General features: G+C 44.0%; 1 protein-coding gene across 2 annotated transcripts in view; it reads right to left on the reverse strand.

The window, feature by feature from the left end:
* The window catches only part of LOC134401594 (ethanolaminephosphotransferase 1-like), a 61,729-nt gene that overhangs the window by 6,566 nt on the left and 34,456 nt on the right, over positions 1-20,707 (reverse strand). For both annotated transcript variants that reach the window (XM_063130696.1, XM_063130695.1), the window contains 3 exons: positions 20,170-20,278; positions 4,119-4,167; positions 2,595-2,775 (listed from right to left, as the gene is read on the reverse strand). In XM_063130696.1, the coding sequence (XP_062986766.1) occupies positions 2,595-2,775; positions 4,119-4,167; positions 20,170-20,278 (339 nt within the window). The remainder of the gene's footprint in view (positions 1-2,594; positions 2,776-4,118; positions 4,168-20,169; positions 20,279-20,707) is intronic.

The following is a 20,707-nucleotide window of genomic DNA, read 5'->3' on the forward strand; positions in this document are numbered from 1 at the left end:
CATCTCACCATTATTGGCTCAAATATGTCTGGATATTATCAGGAGCAGGAAATTCCATAGCACGTTTTTCTCATTGAGGAACAGAGCGTGAACTCTTTGACAAAAGCTTCCACTCAGGATGAAAATAATTCTGCAATAAATCCTGTCCCCTTTAGGACAAAGCATTGCTACAAGGCTGGATGCAGGCTCCAAATGGAACTAAGTGTACTAAAACAAGCATCTGTGCCTGAATCTGGAGGCATAACAGCTATGTAAAACCAATAAGATTTACATTTTAGAAGCAAAATTCCTGAAGATACCAATTTAATATAGAAATCTAGGAGAGTTCTATCTACAGCTACAAACAAGCCATGGCTTGTGTTCTGAGTATTCAGCTTTAAATAGCTGGAAAATAATGCTGTTTTTTTTGCTGGATATTCAAACTGTTGTATTATTCTCTTGGACAAGATCACTTTGCCTATGTGATGAATATTTGTTGTTTTCTTGAGATTAAGTGTGGATTGAAAGCCCTATTAAGCTATTTATTTATTTAGGATTGGATCCAGGATGTGCCTTCCACAAGAGGAAGGGATGTTCTGTCAGAGAAACAGCTTCACTCATAGAAGGTCTCTCTGCCCAATTTTGGGGGATCCTCCTTCCCCTCCCCACCACAGCTCATCCCATTCAGCAATGTCTTCTGACTGTGTAGCATTTCCAGGGGGCTGGAGGGGATGCCATGGGAAGAAAAGGCAGGGAAGTCCACTTCCAACAATGCAGTTGATCCAGTGTAAATCTGGATTCAACTGTTCGTTTAATTTATACACCACTCCCTCCCCCAGCCTCCCCCCCAATGACTTGCAATAAAATACATAAAAAATAATAAAATCCAGATCAAACAAAAACAACACTATGCATGAAAAAATGTGCTCCAATAAACAGGTCATAACGCTGTCCTTCATATGACTTGATCTGCCTTAAAAATAAAGAGGGAGGTACCAACTAAATGCCATAATGGAGAAAGACCTCTGGCCACACCTAAGAAGACAGGAGCACCCATAACAGCCCCCCTCCTACAGGTCTTAAAACACAAGAGAATATATGGAGGAGCTGCTCCTGCAGACATCCAGGTACCAGTCCACTTGCAGCTTTAATGGTTAAAGTATCACTTCAAATTGGGCCTGGAAACTCACTGGGAAGCAGTGCAATTGTTCGAACTGAAATTCTGTTCTCTTCAGCTAATCTACAATCTAGCTACCATATGCTAGACCAGTTGTGATTTTCATACAGACTTCAAAGGTAGCCCCACAGAGAACACAGTGCAGTAATCTATACAGGTTTGCAGGGAATGTATTATAGTGGACTAGCAAAAAAGCCCGTCATACGACAGGTCTGGTGAGGAGGTTAGTGGGTTTTGGGCCCTCTGCTAGGCCGGAAGCTCCTGGCAGTTATCTTTCTTCGGAACTTGGAACTTCCATAGAAGGCTGCAGTTCCGAGAAATGTCACTAGATGCCGCCAGAGGGCAAAACATAGAAGTGGCTTGGAGGAGCCCTCTGGCCTTCTATCTTGGAACTTCCCTAGATGGCAGTTATTTTTCTTGGTAGATGGCAGTTATTTTTCTTGGAACTTCCATAGAAGGCCCTGTGAGCTCAGAATTTTTAAACATGCAAATAGGAAAGAATGCAAAGGCAGTGGATTGGCCTATAAGTGCAAATAGGAGAGAACAAGCAAATGGCCTATAAGTGCAAATAGGAGAGAAGGCAGAGGCAGTGGATTGGCCTACTGGTTGGTGATGTCATTGTGAAGTCAGGTCTCTGACTCTGAATTTCTCAGAAGCAGATACAGCTCATGTACCAACCCAAAGTTGGAAAAAGGCCTTAATGGGAAGGCATTTTAATGCATTGCTCTTCTGCAATGTGAGGTTTTACTTTCCTCACAGCAGTAATTGTGGTTTGATGCTGAATTGCAATGTTATATATTAATCACAACTTTTCATTATAGGCATTGATCCATAGCAGGGGTGGGCTTCCCCCTAGGAACACCCCCCAGGAACTTTGAGGTGTCAGTTCAAGCTTAGTTCAATGGCGGACACAACTGCCATATAGCCAAGTTGTAGGAACAACCATGGTACTGGTTTATGCCATGGAGGGCTTGACCTCGTTGCCTCTCCCATTAATGTAACTATATTGGGATGCTATCAGACTGCCCAGTGTTTGGATCCTTGCTCTGTCCCACTCCAAACTCTGAGCTGTAACCAATAAAATTGTGGCCATTTTAACCCACTTTAACCTATGGCTACTTCTTGTTCCTACTCCCCTACCGCCTTGTAGGCGCCATTAGTCTCCATGGTGGCATTGTACACTAATTTTCAATGTGTTCCAGTGCTGATATTCAAAATAATACGTCATTATAATTAGCAATTTATATTAGCAGAAATATGACATTACACCTCAGAGCTATAACAACGACTTACTGAACAGTAAGTGACCCCTATATGAATCCTCTTGCCACTGAAGCAGCAGTGCAAGTTATCCATGAACCTGTGGCCTTTGTAGCCTGAAGTAAGAGTTACTCTAAAGAAAATTATCGCTAGCTCCAGCAACCCAGGCAAGACTTACCAAAAGATTTGAGAACATAACTCCAACCATCCACAAAAACAGCCTGGTTTGTTTGTCTAATATTTTGCATGGAGAGTGAATGACCCAGTAAGTGAGGAGTATAAAGAGCAGCACAGGGGAAATCAGTGGCAGGAGTCCTTCATACAAAGAATCCTTCAGTAGTGTTTTATTTCTATAAGCTCTGTAAATAAAAAAATTGCTTGATGAAGACACTTTCATTTATCTATAAAAGCCATAGCTCTTTAGGGGCCACATGCATTTTTTGAACATGTAGAACTGTCCATAGATTCTTCCTGAGGTCTCTTGGGGCATGGCTAGACCTACCTGTGGAGGAGGGATGATCTCGCGATTTTATGATCGCGAGATCGTCCCCCTCATCTACACGCGGCGTGCGACGTCCCAGGAGGAAGAGGACGTTGTGGCTGCCATTTTGTGTATTTTTTCAATCTGAGAAGAGTGCAATAGCATTCATGCACAAAAGGTTAGTGTTTTAAAGGGGGGGGGAAACCCACCCCACCCCCGATGGGCACAGAGCTCCTGAGGAGCTCCGTGCCTGTCCTTGCGTTTACTTGCGAGGAGCTGGGATGAAACTGCAACAGTGGGCAATATCTCCCGCAGTCTAGGGATCATCCCGAGACTGCGGGAAAAATTGCAATTAATGGGTAGGGCGATATCCTGGGGAAAGGGAGGGATCATCCCTCCCTGCTCCCGGGATCCCCTGTGCTTCATGTGGCTGCACAGGGGCAATCCCAGGACATCGCCCCGTCTAGACATGCCCTTTGTTTCATTTATATATAAAAGCTTGGTAAGCATTAGTAAGCACTGGTGACTGACATGACAAAATGACATATCCTGCCTATCTCTGGAATACTAAACATATAGGAATGTAAAATATAAGAAAACTTCAACAATAGCATACTTTTTATATGATCTACCTGGACAGGGATAATAAATGGATCTTTAGTTGTAATCTATTTGCCAAATATAACAGTTACCAGCTTTGGATATTATTTTAATAAAAAAGCATCCATAAACAATTTAAATAAAAAATAAAGTAACTAATTATATAAATAATAAAGTAGGTGCATCATGCTGACGTACAGGAGATAGAGTGGAAACCACATCTTTTATGTCAATACAAATGAAGAGAGCCATTGAAATGTTACTTGTAGTTGAAAACAAAATATTGTTCCCAACAGTTTGTTAGTGCTCCTGAATCTTATAGCATTATAGATTTTGAACAGAACTAATGTCCATAAAGCGTTGAACATACACAGGGAAACCAACATATAGGAATGGGCTGCGGGGGAAAGAAAGAGAGAGAGAACGGAGAGAAAAATACAGCATCTCGGATTGTCCTAACTGCATTGGGACAGGACACACATAGTAATACAATTAAGGACAAGTTGCTGTCTGAAATGAACACAGCCTGTTGCAACCTCAAACGAATTGCACTGTAAGAGAAAAACAGAGGCACATTGACTGAAAGAGGATGACAGGCCATTCTCTTATGTTGACACTTACTTGTAAATGTTGTAGAACGTCTGTGGTAGCGAAATACATAAGCAGCAGACTAGAAGAGAAAATTATACATGGTGATTCATGGTCACACAACCTTAATAAAATAGCTTTATTGACTTAATACAGCTATTTGAAGGATTAAGCATGCTCACACTGGTCCAACAAGCATATGTGTGTATATGTACTGAGCACCAAGCCCATCTGTGACTGGATGGAGGGAAAGAACTGAGAGAAATCTCCAGGGCATTTAAGGATGCTTGATGCCCAGGGCAGTAGGGACAGGATTTTGCACACATCTTCAACATTTTTATTAATGATTTGGACAAGGAGGTGCAAGGAACGCTTATCAAATTTGCAGATGACACAAAATTGGGTGGGATAGCTAATACCCTGGAAGACAGAAAAAAACTTCAAAGTGATCTTATTAGGCTGGAGTGCTGGGCTGAAAACAACAGAATGAAATTTAATAGGGATAAATGCCAAGTTCTACATCTAGGAAATAGAAACCAAAGGCACAGTTACAAGATGGGGGATACTTGGCTCAGCAATACTACAAACGAGAAGGATCTTGGAATTGTAGATCGCAAGCTGAATATGAGCCAACAGTGCAATATGGCTGCAAGAAAGGCAAATGCTATTTTGGGCTGCATTAATAGAAGTATAGCTTCCAAATCGCGTGAGGTACTGGTTCCTCTCTATTTGGCCCTGGTTAGGCCTCATCTAGAGTATTGCGTCCAGTTCTGGGCTCCACAATTCAAGAAGGACGCAGACAAGCTGGAGCGTATTCAGAGGAGGGCAACCAGGATGATCAGGGGTCTGGAAACAAAGCCCTATGAAGAGAGACTGAAAGAACTGGGCATGGAGAAGAGAAAATTGAGGGGAGACATGATAGCACACTTCAAATACTTAAAAGGTTGTCACACAGAGGAAGGCCAGGATCTCTTCTTGATCCTCCCAGAGTGCAGGACACGGAATAACGGGCTCAAGTTAAAGGAAGCCAGATTCCAGCTGGACATCAGGAAAAACTTCCTGACTGTTAGAGCAGTACGACAATGGAATCAGTTACCCAGGGAGGTTGTGGGCTCTCCCACACTAGAGGCATTCAAGAGGCAGCTGGACAACCATCTGTCAGGGATGCTTTAGGGTGGATTCCTGCATTGAGCAGGGGGTTGGACTCGATGGCCTTGTAGGCCCCTTCCAACTCTGCTATTCTATGATTCTATGTTTTAGTGTCATCTGTATGCAACCAATGGCTATGCCCCACACATAGCACTTCAGTCTAGCCGTATCCAGTTTCAGTCAGTTACACGTGAATCAAGTTTGTAATTATTAGGTCAGCCAAGCTGTCATATAATTAACAACTACAAGGCTGCAATCCTATATCCATTTACCTGGAAGTAAACCCCATTTAACTCCATACAGCTTATTTCTAAGAAGGTTTGCACTTTGAATCTGTGTTCTTGCTTATGGGATGGATCCAGACTTAGGCACTGAAATAAAGTCAAGTCCCATTGATCTCAGTGGCTCCGCTCTTAGGTATGAATAAGTCTTTATCCATCCAATAACTCGTCACACACTGGTTTCTGCTCCTGTATTAACTTCTACACAGTTTACGCCAATTTTCTCCTTTTCTACATTTTTTTTGTACTGCTTTTCTCTTTTGATTGTCCTCATATGTATTTATGCTGGGAACCTTGAAACAGCTTGTCTGGAAGAGGTAAAATCAGTTACCATTCCATACTCTAGAAACATTTTGTCTTAAAGGGTAAGTTACTTATTAGCATGGAATGGATTGGGCAACCATCATATATACTGACAGCAATCTCAATTCTCTTGAGTACCAATCCTTCCATATCACTCATGCACAAAGAGAAGTGTGATACCTCCGCTGGAGGATTCCTCTTCGGAGGAGCTACTACCATAGACAAACAGCATTAAAGATCATCTCATGCCAGAAGAACAGGAGGAGCCTGAGACCTTGAAAGAGATGACTGCAGTTTCATCCCTGCAAGAGGATGGGAACTCCGCTCCAAGACAGAGGCTGAGTGACCACCTAGACGCTAAGAGCAGCAGTGTCTCAAAACACAGAATAAAACAACCCTTTTGACGAGTGCCCATATACAAAGGATATGAGTAAAAGACTACTTGTGAGTAATGTTTTCCACCTGAAGACTTCTGCCAGGAGCCTGTGATATGCTGCAGCAGAATCCTGGGTGGAACACTTATACGCCTCATTGTTAGGCTGCTGGAACGCCTTATTTCAGCTCCCAGCACCTTGAAACCTTGCTTCTCCTTGGACTGATCTCTTGTGCTGACGACTCCTGGACTTCTGGTAAGACCCTGCTTTTGGACTGCCCCTTTTTTCCTGGAATGCACAGTGTCCACAGAGTATTGAGTATGGTGAGGGTAGGGAATAGAAAACCAGGGAGGAAGGTGAATGTAATAGAGTATCCTTGAAAAGGGCATGCAGGGCCATTTGAGCACTCCACACTGCAATGGTTTGTTGCAAGTCCTACTTTTTATATATGTATTTAAAATAACTTGTATTGCTATGGCAGTAGTAAGTACTGTACTAAAACCATCATAGAAATTTAGTGCGAGCACATTAGTTTAATATAATTGTGCTAAATGGGTCTGCATAGGACAGGATTGCATAACTCAAATTATTCTTAAAGTGACTTCTACATTTTTAGTAGCTCAAGAGGCTACATTACTATGTTAATATTGTTGTTAATGGTAACTGTTTAGTTCCTTAACCCATTTTATTAATCCCATTTTTCTTTTTTGTACCTATACCATGTGCTCTGCTCCCTGAACCCTTCTGTTAACTTTTTTTCATATAACCAAAATGTCCTTTTCTATCTTCTTCAACTCTGTATCCCAAATCTATTAGCCTCTTCTTTTTCAGCTATCCCTTTTCCTCGCCCCACAGGTTTCTTTGCACACCGTTTCTCCTTCACAGTTCTCTCTCTGCCCGTCTGTTATCCTCTCTTCTTTTGCCACCTCACATGTCTATCTACAAGCTTTCTCCCCCCACACCCCATTTTTCTTCCTTCAGGGTAGGCAACCTGGTGCCCTTCAGATGTTTTTGACCATCATCCCCAGCCAGCATGGCAAATGTTAAGGGCTTACGGGAGTTGCGGCAGTCCAACACATCTGAAGGGCACCAGGTTGCCTGCCCCTTGCGTCAGGTGGTTGTTTTTACATTGTTTCTCCCAATTTCCTATATCCTTCTGGCTAAGTGTGGTGGCAACAGTCCACAAGGGTTTCACTAGCTCAGCAATTCGTACACTGAGGGAGTCTTGGGTGCTGGCAGGCCATGCAAATGCAGGTTGCTTACCTGTAACTGTAGTTCTTCGAGTGGTCATCTATGCATTCACACATATGGGCTTTGCGCCTGCGCAGAGACCAGACCGGAACCTTCTATAGCTGAGTGGAACGTTTTTGGCGGGAACCCCTCCCCCACGCTACCGCGCATGTCCATGGGGTTCCCACCCTTACCTCAGTTTACAGGAGTCCGACATTGTGCCCCCATAAACATGAGTGTAAATAAAATACAAGTACATTCCACATATAACTGTGTCATTTATAAGTCTCACACCACCAAGTGGGGATGGTGGGTGGGTTGTGTGAATGCATAGATGACCACTCGAAGAACTACAGTTACAGGTAAGCAACCTGCATTTCTTCTTCGTGGTCTCTATGCATCACACATATGGGCGAGTAGCAAGCTGACATATATTTGGAGGTGGGTTGGTGCATCATCTGAAGATCTCCGAGAGCACTGTCCTTCAAATGAGCAGTCCTGCCTTGCACGGGTGCCCAAACTGTAGTGCCTAACAAACGTGGATGGAGTGGACCACGTTGCAGCTCTACAGACTTCTGTCAAAGGAACACCTCTGCCGAAAACCACAGATGTTGTGACGGCTCTGGTAGAATGAGCTGTCACAGGTTTCACCAGTTCTAGTTTAGAGATAGAGTAGGCAAGTTCAATTGTCTCTACAATCCAGCGTGACAAACGCCGGCATGAAACAGGGAGTCCCTTATAAGGCTCCCCATAACAAATAAACAATTGCTTTGTTTTTCTAAAATTCCCTGTCCTAGCCTTGTAAAAGGCAAGAGCTCTCCTTACATCAAGTGTATGTAAAGCAGACTCTACAGGTGATGTAGGATTTGGAAAGAAAACTGGTAGAGTGATATATTGGGACAGATGAAAGGTTGACACTACCTTAGGCAAGAAGGCAGGGTCTGTGCGTAACACAACCTTATCTTTGTGAAAGATAGTGTAAGGAGCAACTATCTTGAGAGCTCTAAGCTCACTTGCACGTCTAGCAGAAGTGATGGCTACTAAAAGACAGTATTGAATGTTAGAAGCCTAAGGTCAGATAAGGCCATGGGCTCGAAGGGCTTCTTTGTCAATGCCTGTAACACCACTGATAGGCTCCATGGTGGAACGATACTCTTTACTGTCGGTATCATATTTTTAAGCCCTTTTAAAAATTTCCTCGATGTTGGATGCACAAAAGGTGTAAAACCAATCATGCCTCGATGAAAGACGTAATAGCTGCTAAGTGAACTCTGATGGAAGTGAGTTCGAGTCCCTGCTGATAAAGTGTCAGTAGGTATTTGAGGATTAACGCTAAAGGGCAAGATTCAGGTGCTTGATCGTTTTCCAAGGCAAAAGTTTGAAATCTTTGCCACTTTGCCGCATAAGATTTTCTTGTTGAAGGCTTTAGTGATGCCAAAAATATATGGTCTACAGTTAAATCTTTGATACGAGAGGAGGAGTGGATGATATCCTCCATGCCGTCATCTTGAGGGTCGACGGGATTGCGTGTCGAACCCTGCCCTGGTGTCGAGACAACAGTGTCGGTATCGGCGGGAGTCTGATGTAATTCCTGTCCGACAGTCGAAGGGCGTGGAGAAACCACGTCTGTCGAGGCCACCATGGTGTGATAAGGATGCAGTCCGACCTGTCCGACTGGATTTTGGCCAGCACCTTCGTCAACAGTGGAAACAGAGGAAAGATGTAAAGAAGATTTCCTTTCCAGGTTCTGGTGAAAGCATCTCCTAGCGAGTGCTTTCCTCTTCCTGCTCTGCTGCAGAACCTGGAACAAGCTGCGTTTTCTTCGGTAGCGAAGACATCGACAGCAGGGAGGCTCCAGTACCGAAAGAGAACGTCTCTTACTTCGGTATCGAGCTCCCATTCGTGGCCGACGTGGAAAGACCTGCTGAGGGCGTCCGCGATGATGTTTTCATTGCCCGCTACATGGGTCGCCGTCAGGTGAGTATTTCTCTTTATGCACCAGTTCCAAATCCTGAGTGCCGATCGATTCAGAGAATGAGACCTTGTCCCACCTTGTCTGTTGATGTACGCCACTACTGTGGTGTTGTCTGTTGCGATCAGGACGATTCAGCCCTCGATCAATTGTGAAAAAGTTCTTATTGCATTCTCCACCGCTAGCAGTTCTAGGTGGTAGATATGATGTTCCCTCTGGGAAGGAGGCCAACGGCCCTGAGTTGTGAGGGAGTCGCAGTGTGCTCCCCATCCGATCAACGATGCATCCGTCGTGATCGTACCGAAGGAGTGTTTCGAAGATCGAAAGTTCTTAAAACCCAGGCTTGCAATATTCTCATTCTGAGTCTTGCAAACCTGATGACTGCATCAAGCCTAATAGTCTCTGAATTGTCCATGCCGAAACTTTTCGGCGGCTCTCGGTATCGATGGCTAACTGCTGTAAGGTGTTTGCTCTGGTCGACGGTAAGTATGCTCTCCCATCTCGAGACGACAGAGTTACCCCTATAAAGTCGAGCTTCTGATGTGGGGTCAAGATGGATTTCTCCTCGTTGACCCACAAACCCAACAAGTCCAACAGGTTGAGGGTGGTTGAAATGTCCTTCTGGAGTGTGCAACTGCTGTCCGCTACCAGAAGCCAATCGTCCAAGTGTAGGAGCTGCAGAATAAAAGTAACCGTTGTCATACGGAACTTCCTTGGAATGATGAATTTGTTTAACTGCTTTAAGTCCATGATCGGCCGAAGACCTCATATTTCTTCGGGACCGTGAAGTAGCGCGAGAAAAAACCCTGGTCGAGTTCCTCTGCGGGTACGGGAGAGATGGCTCTCTTCGATAGCAGAGGTCTGTACCTCCGGAAGCAGAGGAAGGGATGGCGCCGTTACTTTCACCCCCGAAGAAGGAGGAAGGACATCGAGCTCGATCGCATACCCCGAGTTGATGATAGTGAGCACGCAGGAGTCTGATGTCATTGACTCCCATTGATGGTAATGGGGTGCTAGGCGGTTCGCAAAGGGAGGTGGACGTGGGACAAAGAAGTCAAAGTCGCTGCTTCTTGGTGAAGTCAGGCTGACGCTTGTCTTGTTGAAATGTAGACTGATATGGCCGCTTACTCTGGAGTTGTTGTTGTTGCTGCCTCTGTTGGCTTTGATAGTAGGGCCGCTGCTGTTGTTGTTAAGCAGGCGGCCTTGTTCACCGTCTCAGCTTGTATTGGGCAGGCTGAGCAGAAAAACTTATTTTCTTGGCTGTTGTGCAAGCCTTGTATATAGAGTCCAAGGTCTTGTCCGTCTTGCTATTAAACAAGCCCTCGCCATCGTAAGGCATGTTCTCAATCCTGGCTTTGGTGTCATGAGCCAGATTAGCGGAGCGGAGCCAAGCATGTCTCCTCAAGGACACGGGTCCCATCATCGACTTGGAATGGCAGTCAACTTGGTGTCGCGCTGTCGACACTTGTTGCCTGGCTATGGCTGAAGCTTCACTTTGGAAGACTCGTGCCCGCTCTTCTTTGTCCTCTGGGAGATGTTCACCTAGTGATCCTATTTTCTCCCAGAGGAAGAGCTGGTATCGTGCCATGGTAGCCTCGTAGGCTGATGCCCAAAGAAGCAGAAGAGTAAATCCTCCGGCCCGTAAGGTCCAACTTTCTGCCCTCTCTGTCCACGGGTGCAGAATGTGTCTTCTGTGAGCGGCCTTGAGCCGACTCCCTACGATCGAATTAGGTTTGGGATGTTGGACCAGAAACTGTACATTTTCTTGTTAGACTCGATAGAGGGTCTCTAGCCTTTACGATGTGGCTTGAGACATAGCCGGTGTTTTCCAGAATAATTGAGCCATTTGCTTTAAAGCATGTGGTGCTGGATCACCAGTCCTAATGCCTGAGCCATTCTAAGCATATGGTCAGAAGATCTGACCATATCGTCGGAAGGGGAAGAAGGGTCGTTGTCATGAACCTCATCTTATGGTGAAGGCATCGATGGAGTAGCCGACAACCCCAATTCAGAATCCGATGAATAATTTTCTTCAGGCAAGGATACTGTAACCACCTGGAGGCATACATGCTCCGTCGGTATCGTGGTAACCGCGGCAGTCGATGCCGATGGCTGTGTACGGTGTCGAGGCGTCGACACCGTGGACATTGGTGGGCGGGCGGTGGAGGCAGCGGTAGATGACACATGCTCCGTCGGTATTGTGGTAACCGCGGCAGTCGATGCCGATGGCTGCGTACGGTGTCGAGGTGTCGACACCGTGGACATTAGTGGGCGGGCGGTGGAGGCAGCGGTAGATGACACACCCTCGATGTAAGCGAAGGGTACGCATAATACTCTTCTTGAGGGTACTGGTGGTCACCCTGGAAGTGGGCGATATCGATCCCATTCCGAAGGCGGTAGAGGGATTAGTCCCTGAACCTCTCACGGCCTGGTAGGCTCTCAGAAAGAGGCCGCTGAAGCCGAATCCCGCAACTCGCCCTCCGATAGACTGGGAGGGTGCGTCGGTACCGTAGCCATCGGTAGTGGCTGAAATCTCGATACCGAGGGAGGCCTCGGTATCGAAGCGGTCGGTATGGCAGGAGGAGTAGAGTGACTCCTAGCCGGTTCCGCCGCTCCATTTCCGAAGAAGATTTGGGAGTCCGGGCCTTTTTTGGAGATTTTCCTGGCCGCGGAACTCGCCAGTGACCGTCCAGGCGTTAGGGGTATCTGAGCCCTATTAGCCGCTCTGGAATATTCAGGCACCTCAGTGCAACGGTCATCAACGGACTTACTGGCTGCCGTTTTGTCGATCGTCGAAGATTTGGGAGCCCGGGCCTTTTTTGGAGATTTTCCTGGCCGCGGAACTCGCCAGTGACCGTCCAGGCGTTAGGGGTATCTGAGCCCTATTAGCCGCTCTGGAATATTCAGGCACCTCAGTGCAACGGTCATCAACGGACTTACTGGCTGCCGTTTTGTCCATCATCGAAGATTTGGGAGTCCGGGCCCTTTTGGAGATTTTCCTGGCCGCGGAACTCACCAGTGACCGTCCAGGCGTTAGGGGTATCTGAGCCCTATTAGCCGCTCTGGAATTCTCAGGCACCTCAGTGCAACGGTCATCAACGGTCTTACTGGCTGCCGTTTTGTCGGTAACGGACTTACTCGCTGCCGTTTTGTCGGTAACGGACTTACTGACTGCCGTTTTATCCATAGTAGGAGCCTCCGTGGCTCTGAGAGCTTTTTCCCCCCAAGATGGAGGGAAGTCGTCAGCTCTGCTTTTCCTCGTTTGTTTTGTAAACGACATGCAATGATAGCAGGCCTCAACGATAGGGCCTTAGCACAAACAAAGGATACAGAGGGAGTGTCCGTCAATAGGTGGAAGCTTAGCCCCACACTTCACACACTTCGTAAACGGGGCTTCAACTGCCATACAGGCCTCACGCGACCGAAGTCGCTGAGGAAAACTATCTACAATAATTTTTTTTTTTTTTTTAAATATAAGAAAAGTAGTAAGAAGAGTCTTAGAAAAAGATCGAAAAACGAAGAAGATCGTAAAAGAGAAAATAAAGTTAATAAGAAAAACGCTAGAGGTTCGGTTAAACAGGTCTGTGCACAATGGCGGACGACGAAGAACTGAGGTAAGGGTGGGAACCCCATGGACATGCACGGTAGCGTGGGGGAGGGGTTCCCGCCAAAAACGTTCCACTCAGCTATAGAAGGTTCCGGTCTGGTCTCTGCGCAGGCGCAAAGCCCATATGTGTGATGCATAGAGACCACGAAGAAGAACTTGTCTGGAACAGCCTGGAAAAACTGGCATCAACTCTACCATGCACCTCTGTATTTAGATAGAAGAACAATGCAAATGCTGTGGCACAGCCATCCCCAGATCTACTTATGATGAGTTTAGGCAGGCCTTAGATGTTCCCACAAAGATGTTGAAAGAAGCCACAAACGGGATATTTCGAATCTGCCCCCCCGCTCCAGTGGGGGTCACAAATGAACAGAGAGCGGAGGCTTTCGAGGTTATGTTGTGCAGGCCCAACATAAGAGTGCATATATCGTCTCTATAACTATCGTCTTTGTTCTTTAAAAAAAACCTTGAGAATATGATTTTTCACCCAGATGTAATTTTTCACATTGTTTTTATTATTTTCACATTGTAATTACTCCCTAATTTCCCTCTCCACTTTCCTAAAAGCAGAGACAACAGCTGCACTATATATAACATTTGGATGGTCTCCTGCAAGAAGAAGCAGCTCAAGTATTTTGAGTGCCTTCCTATATGTTTTCAGGCTTGCTCCTCTCAGGATTGCCTATAGTTAATCTGTGCTGTAGTTATGGTTTCTATTAAAGAGAATGTACAAACACCAGTTAAACATCTGCATTGCATTAGGATAGAGATGAGACAAAACAATGATGCTTGAGGTTAAATCTAAACTTCCTGCTGCAATCCTAAAGTTTGGTTTTTTAAAAAAGAAAAGCAACCAAGAGGAGTAGAAATAGAGAATACACTGACCACATAACCTCTTGCCTTCTAAAAAGTGAAATTTGCCTCAATTTTTATTTCTTCCCTTAGGAGGGCAGGTGAAGTTTTTGGGCCTTTCCTCCAATAAGAGTTTCCCCTAAACAACAGCCCATGGGGTGTTTGAGGGTTGATTCCCGCTAAAACAAGCCATGCTGCCCGGGTTCAGACAAACGACAAGCCATGCCTGGGTGGCTGATTAGGCAAATCGCCACTTTATTTTGTTTAACACACAGTGATTGTGCAAACCACATCAATATAATTTGCAATGGTGAGAAGAAAATCTGGGAAGTACATGCTGCAATTTGTAGCGAACTGCACTGCCTTCCCGAATCTCTAGTAGGCATTGGAAGGAGCAGGGGAATGGGTTCCCTTTTCCTAGCCATACAACCTTTCTCCTGACTGCTGATCATTCAGAGATTTCCCAACTTTTATGTAATTTTTCCCCATTCTAAAAGGTTGAAATGCATTTTCTAAGATTTAGTAAGTGCTTTATGCTAAAGTATGCTGGGGTTTTTGGTCCCACCCCTTTTGCCTTTGACTCCGCCCACCTGAGAGCTTCTCCGAAATTGAATTCAGCCTTCAGGCTGAAGGAAGTTCCCTGCTCTCATCTGTGATAATATGCATCACTTGAATATTCATTGAAGCAGAGACAGGTTTAATAAGCATTAAGTGGACAAAACCACTTCAGTTTGCGGGTGGTAGCCTGGATGCCTAAATGCCCTCCTTGCCCATTGTAAAAAGCTCCCTCCCTTGAAAGATACAGGCAGTTCTAGCATAATCTTCTACCAAATTTACCATAGTGGAAAATATATTTGCGCTGCTCTTCAGATAATTACAAAATCAATAGCTATATGATTTAATCTGAAAGAAATAACATCTGGAGCAGACTTGATTCAGAAGTTAATCCAGACATGTTTGAACTATTAAAAATTTGTATGAACTTCACTGCTACTACTGTAGACTTCCATAAAGCCTACTGTCATCTTCCGTATTTGAGTTCTTGCAGTTAGGTAAAGCAGGAACTTAAAAGCAACTCATGAAGTACTTATTGAGTTTCTATAAGTACAAAAATCCAGGGGGGAAATAGCACTCAGATACTTTTGCCAAGTATTGATTGCCACTAACAGGGGGTCACTGTCAAATGCTCAGCAGTGACTAATAAATGCCACCAAATGGCTAAGTGATGTCCAATTAGTACTTAATGGTTCCTGTGGGGAGCCTGGGAAACAACAATAAAAGGTATGAGAGCATTTTAATCCAGCCTTGTTTTCCCACCCCAGTCCTACAAAGCCACAGTGATCACAAAAGATGCTAATTTAACCTACTACAGGGAAATACATGTTTTATAGGACCAGTATGCCAAATACACTCTCTTAACAGGCTTGTCCAAATCCATCTGCTTATATCTACAACCCACCAGCATCAACATCTATGAAAGCACCACTTAATTGGATGGAAGTTGCACAACTTTCAGTGGATTGTGTGCAGGAGAAAGGCTCTGTCCACAAAAGTGTTTGGTAGCTTGGTATTAGTGAAGCAGAAAGAATAGCTGAATGGGTAGTTTAAGTGTTACAGTCTCCCTTCTGGCAATTAGTTGGCCTCTTCTTTACCTTCCTTCACTAGCTCTTCAAGATTCACTGCTTTATGTTGGATTTTCTAGGGCAAACGTCACCCATTTTATTTAATATGTCATGCTTTTTTATATAAAGTAAGCCTGCAGGACTTGTCTTTTATGTTTATCTACATTCAGCATCCAATAGATTCCTAGATGCTTTATAAATAATAGAAAATAGAAAAATGAGAAACGTTTCCCACCAACAATTTAATGACTAGATTTTTTTTTAAAAAAAATTAAGAATAAAATACCCCAAGGTGTCTTTACATGTGAGGCTTAAATTAGCATTTCCTTAGATCAGTATGCAATGCAAAGTTAAAAGGAATCGTTTTGGCTTGGGATTGGTTGGCACAATGTACTTATGTTGAAATCCTATGGTTCCTGGGAGGTTCAGATGTCTCTCTCCAAGGGCAGAATCTGACATTCGCTAACCCATATCAGCACCCCTGGAAACGCCTGCAGTGCTTATGTCCCTGATGATGGATTTCCAACATCGTGAGAAGTAAAAAGGGGGTGGATTGGGGGCATGGCATGGACAGGCTGGGGAGCCTTTGAATCCCAGTTTCCAGCCCCCAAAACAGGAGGATTCACATCAGCCCTGGAACTAGCATAAATAATCTCTCTCTCTCTCTCTCTCTCTCTCTCACACACACACACACACACACACACACACAGAGCGCACAACCCTGGAAACAGGATGGATGGGAGGAAAGTGCTGCTCCTGCCTGACTGAGGGAGGGCTTTGGATGTTACTGTTCATCCAACTTTGACTCTGCAGTCCACATCCAGTAGGACTGCAGTGCCAATTTCTCACCCATGTTCTGTCCTGCATGAATAACATACACATGTGGCACAAACACTGTGGGAGAGGCTCAAAACCACTTTAGTCTTGTGAGAGAAAAAGAGGTCATACAATGCAATCCTATGTGCATTTACTCAGAATTAACTCCTATTATGTCCAATGGAACATATTCCCAGGAAAGTATGCATAAATTATTGAGATGCAATCCTAAATTTGTCTACTCTGAAGTAAGCCCTACTGATTGTGTACAAGTTAGAAGCCTCAGTTTCTCTCTGCATTCAATTGTTGAACAATACAAAGCATTATTATGCCAATGATCAAAAGATCATTAATATGCCAAGATGCACATCGACGGGATCTGAGTTGTAGCTGTCTCTGATGAATTGGCTTCATGACTAATCCTAAAACCAAAACCTCTGGATCTCAACCCTTAAATGATAGCAGATATAGACTCTTTGCCAGACAGTTATTTTTAGTTGAATGCAAATGAAAAGAGGAAAATTTGCTTCCAGGGATTTTTAAGCTTTAACCAACCTTCCACAACTCTTAACAGGCTGAGGAGTGAAGTAATGCTTCACTCATGAGTCATCAAGCACAAAAAGGGTTGTTACTTTTCTTTTTAAATTGGTGGCCACATCTCTTAATGTCAAGCAATAAAGGAATAAAATTACTTGGCAAACAGAAGTTGCAGTATAGTAGCATTCTCTCATGTGCACTATACAAAAGCCCAGAAGGAACACAGTCCCTGCCAAGACAATTTAGGGTAGGGGGTCCTGTGACAAATTGATAAATTGTGTTATTCTTTATATGTGAATATTTAAGTGTTTGGTTCAGGTTTGGATTTGTTGTGGCCAATGCTTTTATTTTCAGGAAATGGTAAGTAAGTAGGAGGGGGGAGTTAGAATGGTGAGCAGTGTGAATGGTGTCGTCTCATTGGTTGGTTGATTTGAATGGAGAGAGAAGAGTCTGTGAGAGACAGTTGGGCAGTTAGTTAAAGTCAGGGTCAGTCAGGGTTAAGGAGTTTGTGAGAGTAGGAGTGAGTGGTGTTTAGTAGAAGCTTGTTTCAGGATAGTTATTAAGAAAGTAGGGTTATAGGATTTGGAGGTGGTTAGTATTCCCTGGGAGGTTGAGGGAGGTAGATGTATGTGGATAAAGTAGAATAATCTTAAAGTGGCTTTAAAAATCTTTTTTCTATATTAATAAACTTTATTCTTACTTTGTTTAACAACCACATCTGCTCAGTCATATGCTTTACTTCAGGTGGACAATACACACGCACACTCATACACAAAAGTTTATTATTCCCTCATTCTTTCAGAAGATATAGAATAGGGTGGTGGCAGCGAAGGAGAGGTTTACTAGACGTCCCAAACACACCATCCACAGAGGCCATGGCACCCATGAAGCTCTCCACACCCTCTTCCCTTAAATAAAAACCTTGGAAAACGTTGTTACTCTTTTTTCTCTCACTTTCTAACATCTAGCCTTGCTCTTTTCCTCCCCTCTACCTTTCTTTTTTCCCCCCACCTTCCCACTAGGCTCACTATTTCACACCCACACCAACCTCTTTAGCTCACTTTTTACTAGCCAGAGTACCCATGGCAGCCATTATATAACTAGCTATATAATGGGAGCCATTTTGTGTAAGGTCCATAGCAGTTTCTCAAATTCCCCAATGTGCCCACAGGTTCAAAAAGCTTGGGGACCCTGGTTTATGGGCCTCTGAGCAACATAATAAAAGGGATGGAGGGGCTAAAGATAAGTAGAAAGGATATGGTAGGAAAGAACTATCAGGCAGTAGAAAAGTTGACAATGCAGGACAGTTCTGAATTTTTTTCAGAATAAATGGATATTGAAGTATATAAATAAGAGGCTGTAGATACAGGTAATGCAATAAACATAAGTAACTCGTACTGAAGCCTGCTTTGGGCAGGGGCAGTTATGGAGAAAATTTTCAAATGGAGAAAGGAAAATAAAAATATTAAGGATGTAATTCTATTCACACTTACCTGGCAGTAAGTCCCTTTGAACTCAGTGGGGCTTACTTGTGAGTAAACATGCATAGCATTTTATTGTAAGTAGAGCTGGAGTTAGAGAACTAGGCTTTGCATGCAAAGTTGGAGGGGAGGAAAAGAGGAGAGGCTGCCAGAGAGTAAGGGAAGGAGGAAAAAAATAGTGTTATGTGTTACCTCCAGTGTCTCTGAGTAAAAGTAATTCTTGAATGGGTAACTTTTTTGTTCTACAAGACCTGAGAGATAGGAGGAAGTAAATCTGGGCGAAGGGTGTATCTAAGACAAAAAGAGAGATAAAGATTCCTGAACAGCTGAGAGGAAGCAGAGTTTGCTTGGACTTGTGTTTTTGTAGACCTTCATCCTGAGCGCAGTGTAAATAAACCTTCATAAAAGAAAACCCACAAGTCTCCAGTGCCCCCCCCCCTCTAGGAAACAAGTCTGAGTAAGCACTGAAGCCCTTGCAAGTTCATTCCTCCCAGGACTAGGATGGAGGAGCATAACACTGGTATCAGAAGCAGGACTAGTGTTTCCTGGAAGAGCAACTATGAGCCAAAGTGTACATGAACAAGAATAGGGAGCAAATGAAGCTGACGTTCCAGCAGTCCTCATACCAGCAGATGGAGGCTTTGCAGAGGTGAAAAAGACAGATGAGCTGAGGGAGAGAAAAAAGAGAAGCACTGCTCCTCTGACTTTTGGTCACAGCCACCACCTCAGCCTCAGAAGAACAACCTGGTATTGGGCAGTGGGACTGGGTGTGGAGAGTCTATGTGGTCTGCAAGTATGTACAGGAATGTTGGTGGGGAGAGAAGGTTGAACTGAGTTGAAGTGGCCAGGAAATGGAGAAGTTCAGGGTGGGGTGGAAGAGAAGGGAGGATCTCCCTGCTCTGAGGGAAAAGGGGCCTTGAAGGAAAATAAAAACCTATATGAAGGCAATGTGATGTGCATGATACAGCACATGGAAAATAAAAAGTGAAATCAAAAGTTAGTATTTTTAATAAGAATAATAAACTAGGAATAGAGAGGAAGCGGATAGGGAAGCTGTTATAGGAGGTGAAGGTAAAAGGAGCAGAAGGGAGGGATGAAAAACTAGTAGTTGTGGGGGATAGGGTACAAGTAAAGTGTGAAAGGAGAAGGGAAAAGAAATTACAGGAAACAAGTAAAGAATAATAATTTGAGAGGCAAAAATATAAAATAAAAAATACTCCACTTTGGCCAGCAAATACCGCCTAAAATGGGGAGGCTGAATCATACCTCCGCAGTCAATGTCTGCATTGATATGAGGAAAGGTGAACTATGGAACTCTGCCATAAGGAAATCACTGTGGCAAAGAATTTAGCAATTTCCAAAAAAGTATTAGGTATCAAATATTATCAGTAATTGTCAGCTGCTTATGCCAAACTCTGCCTCCATCTGTCATCATTTTGTGACTGACTCTGGTTCTGCCACAGCACTGCCAGTTGGGCCTCAGTCATTTTCAGTTCTCTCAACTGCGCTCTGTGGGTAGAAAATTTGAGAACCCCCGCCTTAGAAGAATATGCAATTTTGAACGGTCTTAACTTTAGGGAATAAATCAGGTTAATCCTCCTCACTCACTGAAATCTATAAGGCATTAGTATAATCCTATGCATGCCTATTCAGAAGAAGGACCCATTGGTTCAAAGAGGCTTACTCCCAGGTAAGTGCATCTAGGACTGCAGCCTAAAGTCTATAATGCTGACAGCATTGGGCCTTTAAATTCTTGACATTCAGGAACCTAAAATAGTATGACAGAAACATCAGTTATGAAGTAGTTGAAACTGTATTCAAACAGGCATCACAATGCTATAGGCTTTTACCGTTGCTTACCTACAGTAAGGACTATTAGCATGTCTGTGAAGGAGTAACCAAATATCAAAGGCCTGTGCCAGATCTCTATCCCTAAAACAGCAGTCAGCAAGTACATGCTTACAAGAACCTAAAGGGAAAGAAAAAGAAAGGAAAAAGCCGCTTTCATTTTTTTCAAGAAGCATTTTAAGAATATAAAACTCAGAGCATTATATTATTGCATAAATGCAAGCGTAAAAGTATTTGCTTCTTTCACTCACTCCATATTAAGACTTGTTTAAGCTATGTAACTAAGTATTTGGCAAGAATTTCTGTCTGAGATTATAGGATTTTTTATAGGATTGGGGGTTGAGATGGATGATCTCCCGGATTCACATACAGGTAGATAATGCTTGATTCTACGAGAGGGTGGGCTGAAACCATCCGGACAGATCTAGCCTAGGCACATCATGTGGCTTGGCACGTTCTATTTATAAGTAAACTAAGGTGATAGGTTGCCTTAGGAACTAATTGTTAGACCATCTTCCTGACAAGGAAATGGCCAGGAGCTGCTCTAGAA

The sequence above is a fragment of the Elgaria multicarinata genome, chromosome 7 (genome assembly GCF_023053635.1).
Source record: "Elgaria multicarinata webbii isolate HBS135686 ecotype San Diego chromosome 7, rElgMul1.1.pri, whole genome shotgun sequence".
Classification (NCBI taxonomy): Eukaryota; Metazoa; Chordata; class Lepidosauria; order Squamata; family Anguidae; genus Elgaria; species Elgaria multicarinata.